Raw genomic sequence first — 1,870 nt, 5'->3', positions numbered from 1 at the left:
AACGCCTCCATGGTGTACCTATGGGAGCTGGTGCCATTTGATGCCATGACACCGACTATCCCTTTTCAGGACTTAACGTCGTCGGATGGGTGGCTCCCGGCCCCCATTGAATCAGGTATTTGAGCCTTACGGTCGATATTTCGGATGATTCGGGCGATCATCGCTGATTACGGGGATGAAACAGGATCCATGAGGATCAGGTTAGATTGATTGACTGTGACTGAATGCCCTTCCCAGTCACCGCAAACTCTAGCTAGCCAGCGCGCGTCAAACCTTCACCCGTTGATTGCCTTTACATGGTCGACGACCAGACACTGGTAATCGCTGCTGCCCTTGTAGATCGTGAACCCATCGTTGTGAGTCTGCCCTGAGCTCAGCTGATCTCCCCACTGCCAGAACAGATCGGCGCCGAGTCCGGGCGCCGTCCGTGAGACTTGCTGCCAGGGTGCCTCGATGCCGCAATGGTCACTTAGAGAACCGTCTTCTTGGGTGTGAGCTTATTGAGTTGAAATACCAGACACCAGGAAAAAAACTCACATTCTTCAAAGAGGCAGGGTTTGCCGGCCTTTGCGCAAGCCTCGCCGTGTGATTTGATCCAGCCGGGAGACCAGGTCTTCAGATCGACGCTCCCTATTTCTCTGTGTTAGTTGATTATGTCCGACCCCCGTCATTCGGACGAGACTTGGATAAGAAAGCTTGTCTCTTTCAGGTGACTTACAATGATCGGGGTACATGTGGAAAGTGCCAAAGTCGAGCGTCTTGATGCCGAGGTTCTTGACAAAATCTGTGCCTTCACCGTATTGGTAGGGGTAGCTTCCATCGCCGGGAAGTCCCATGCCCTCATCGCCGAGAGTGACCATGTGGTTCGCATCCAGTGACTTAACGAACTGGGAAGTCGCTTGCGCCCACTGGAAAATCACATCAGTGCTGCAACCCTTGCAGCGGGGTTCGTTGGCCAGTTCCCAAGCAAAGATGGCGGGAGAGTTCTTGTAACGGCTCACGACGGCCCGAATGTACGCCTTGTACTGAGTTTGGGCCTGAGAGTTGGTGTACCAAGTCTCTTTCGAACCGCCAAAGGCTTTCACGTAGGCGTTCATGCCGCCGTAGTCATCCCAGTGGTTCACAAAGGGGATGATGAGCTTCACACCCTTCTTCTCCGCGGCAGCGACGACCGCATCGAGTCGCTGGAGTCCGTTGACGCCAGTGTTGATTTGTGATCCAGAGGCTGAGAGGTGTTGATACCAGACCTGGTTTCCGCTGGGGACAGCGTTCACGTCGTTGAAGCCCCATACGCGAAAGATCTTGAGTCCGGCTTTCGCGACATTGTCCATGACGAGATCGACGTCGGCATTATTCGTCAGGAACGAGATCCAGTATGAGTTGCTGCCGGCAAAGTATTTTGTCTGGCCATCGATGGTGAACTTTGTGCCACTTGCCGACGGGAAGGTCGAAGCCTGTCTAGGCTCTGGAACGGCCAGGGCTTGAATGCTGGCCAAATTGGCGAAGATCGACACAAGGGCAAGCTTCATGATGGGTCGCCGTTCTCTGGGTGCGGGTGTATGAGAAGATGAGATGATGGGCAGATCAGATTATTCATCTCCATAAGGAGCCTTTATACTCTCGTTGAAAATGGGTTGAACATTGTGTAGCCGTTAGTGCGTCGGCTCTCCGCGTTAGAAAGCAACCTCAAACGGAGCCAATGAAAATCCAACGGCACTTTAGTTAAAATGGCCAAGACTACTAGAGCTAATGACCAATATGAACACCTCGTACCTTTTCCGGATGCGATCAACTTGTCGCCTGGGCAAATTCCCCGTACTCCGAGAGCGCCGAGGCGGTGTAATAAGTTAGAACACCCCCATTCGGCCAC

At 53.1% G+C, this 1,870-nt stretch overlaps 1 protein-coding gene across 1 annotated transcript; it reads right to left on the bottom strand.

The window, feature by feature from the left end:
• Positions 1-275: 275 nt before the first annotated feature.
• CLUP02_07628 (mannanase) lies at positions 276-1,529 on the bottom strand (the record flags this gene model as incomplete). The annotated part of the gene is made up of 3 exons (XM_049286622.1): positions 276-481; positions 538-630; positions 719-1,529. 3 exons carry the CDS (start codon positions 1,527-1,529, stop codon positions 276-278), a joined length of 1,110 nt encoding a protein of 369 aa, XP_049143765.1.
• Positions 1,530-1,870: the final 341 nt, after the last annotated feature.

The sequence above is a fragment of the Colletotrichum lupini genome, chromosome 4 (genome assembly GCF_023278565.1).
Source record: "Colletotrichum lupini chromosome 4, complete sequence".
Lineage (NCBI taxonomy): Eukaryota > Fungi > Ascomycota > Sordariomycetes > Glomerellales > Glomerellaceae > Colletotrichum > Colletotrichum lupini.
The sequence above is the reverse complement of the archived record's forward strand: the minus strand, read 5'-3'. Positions and strand labels throughout refer to the sequence as shown.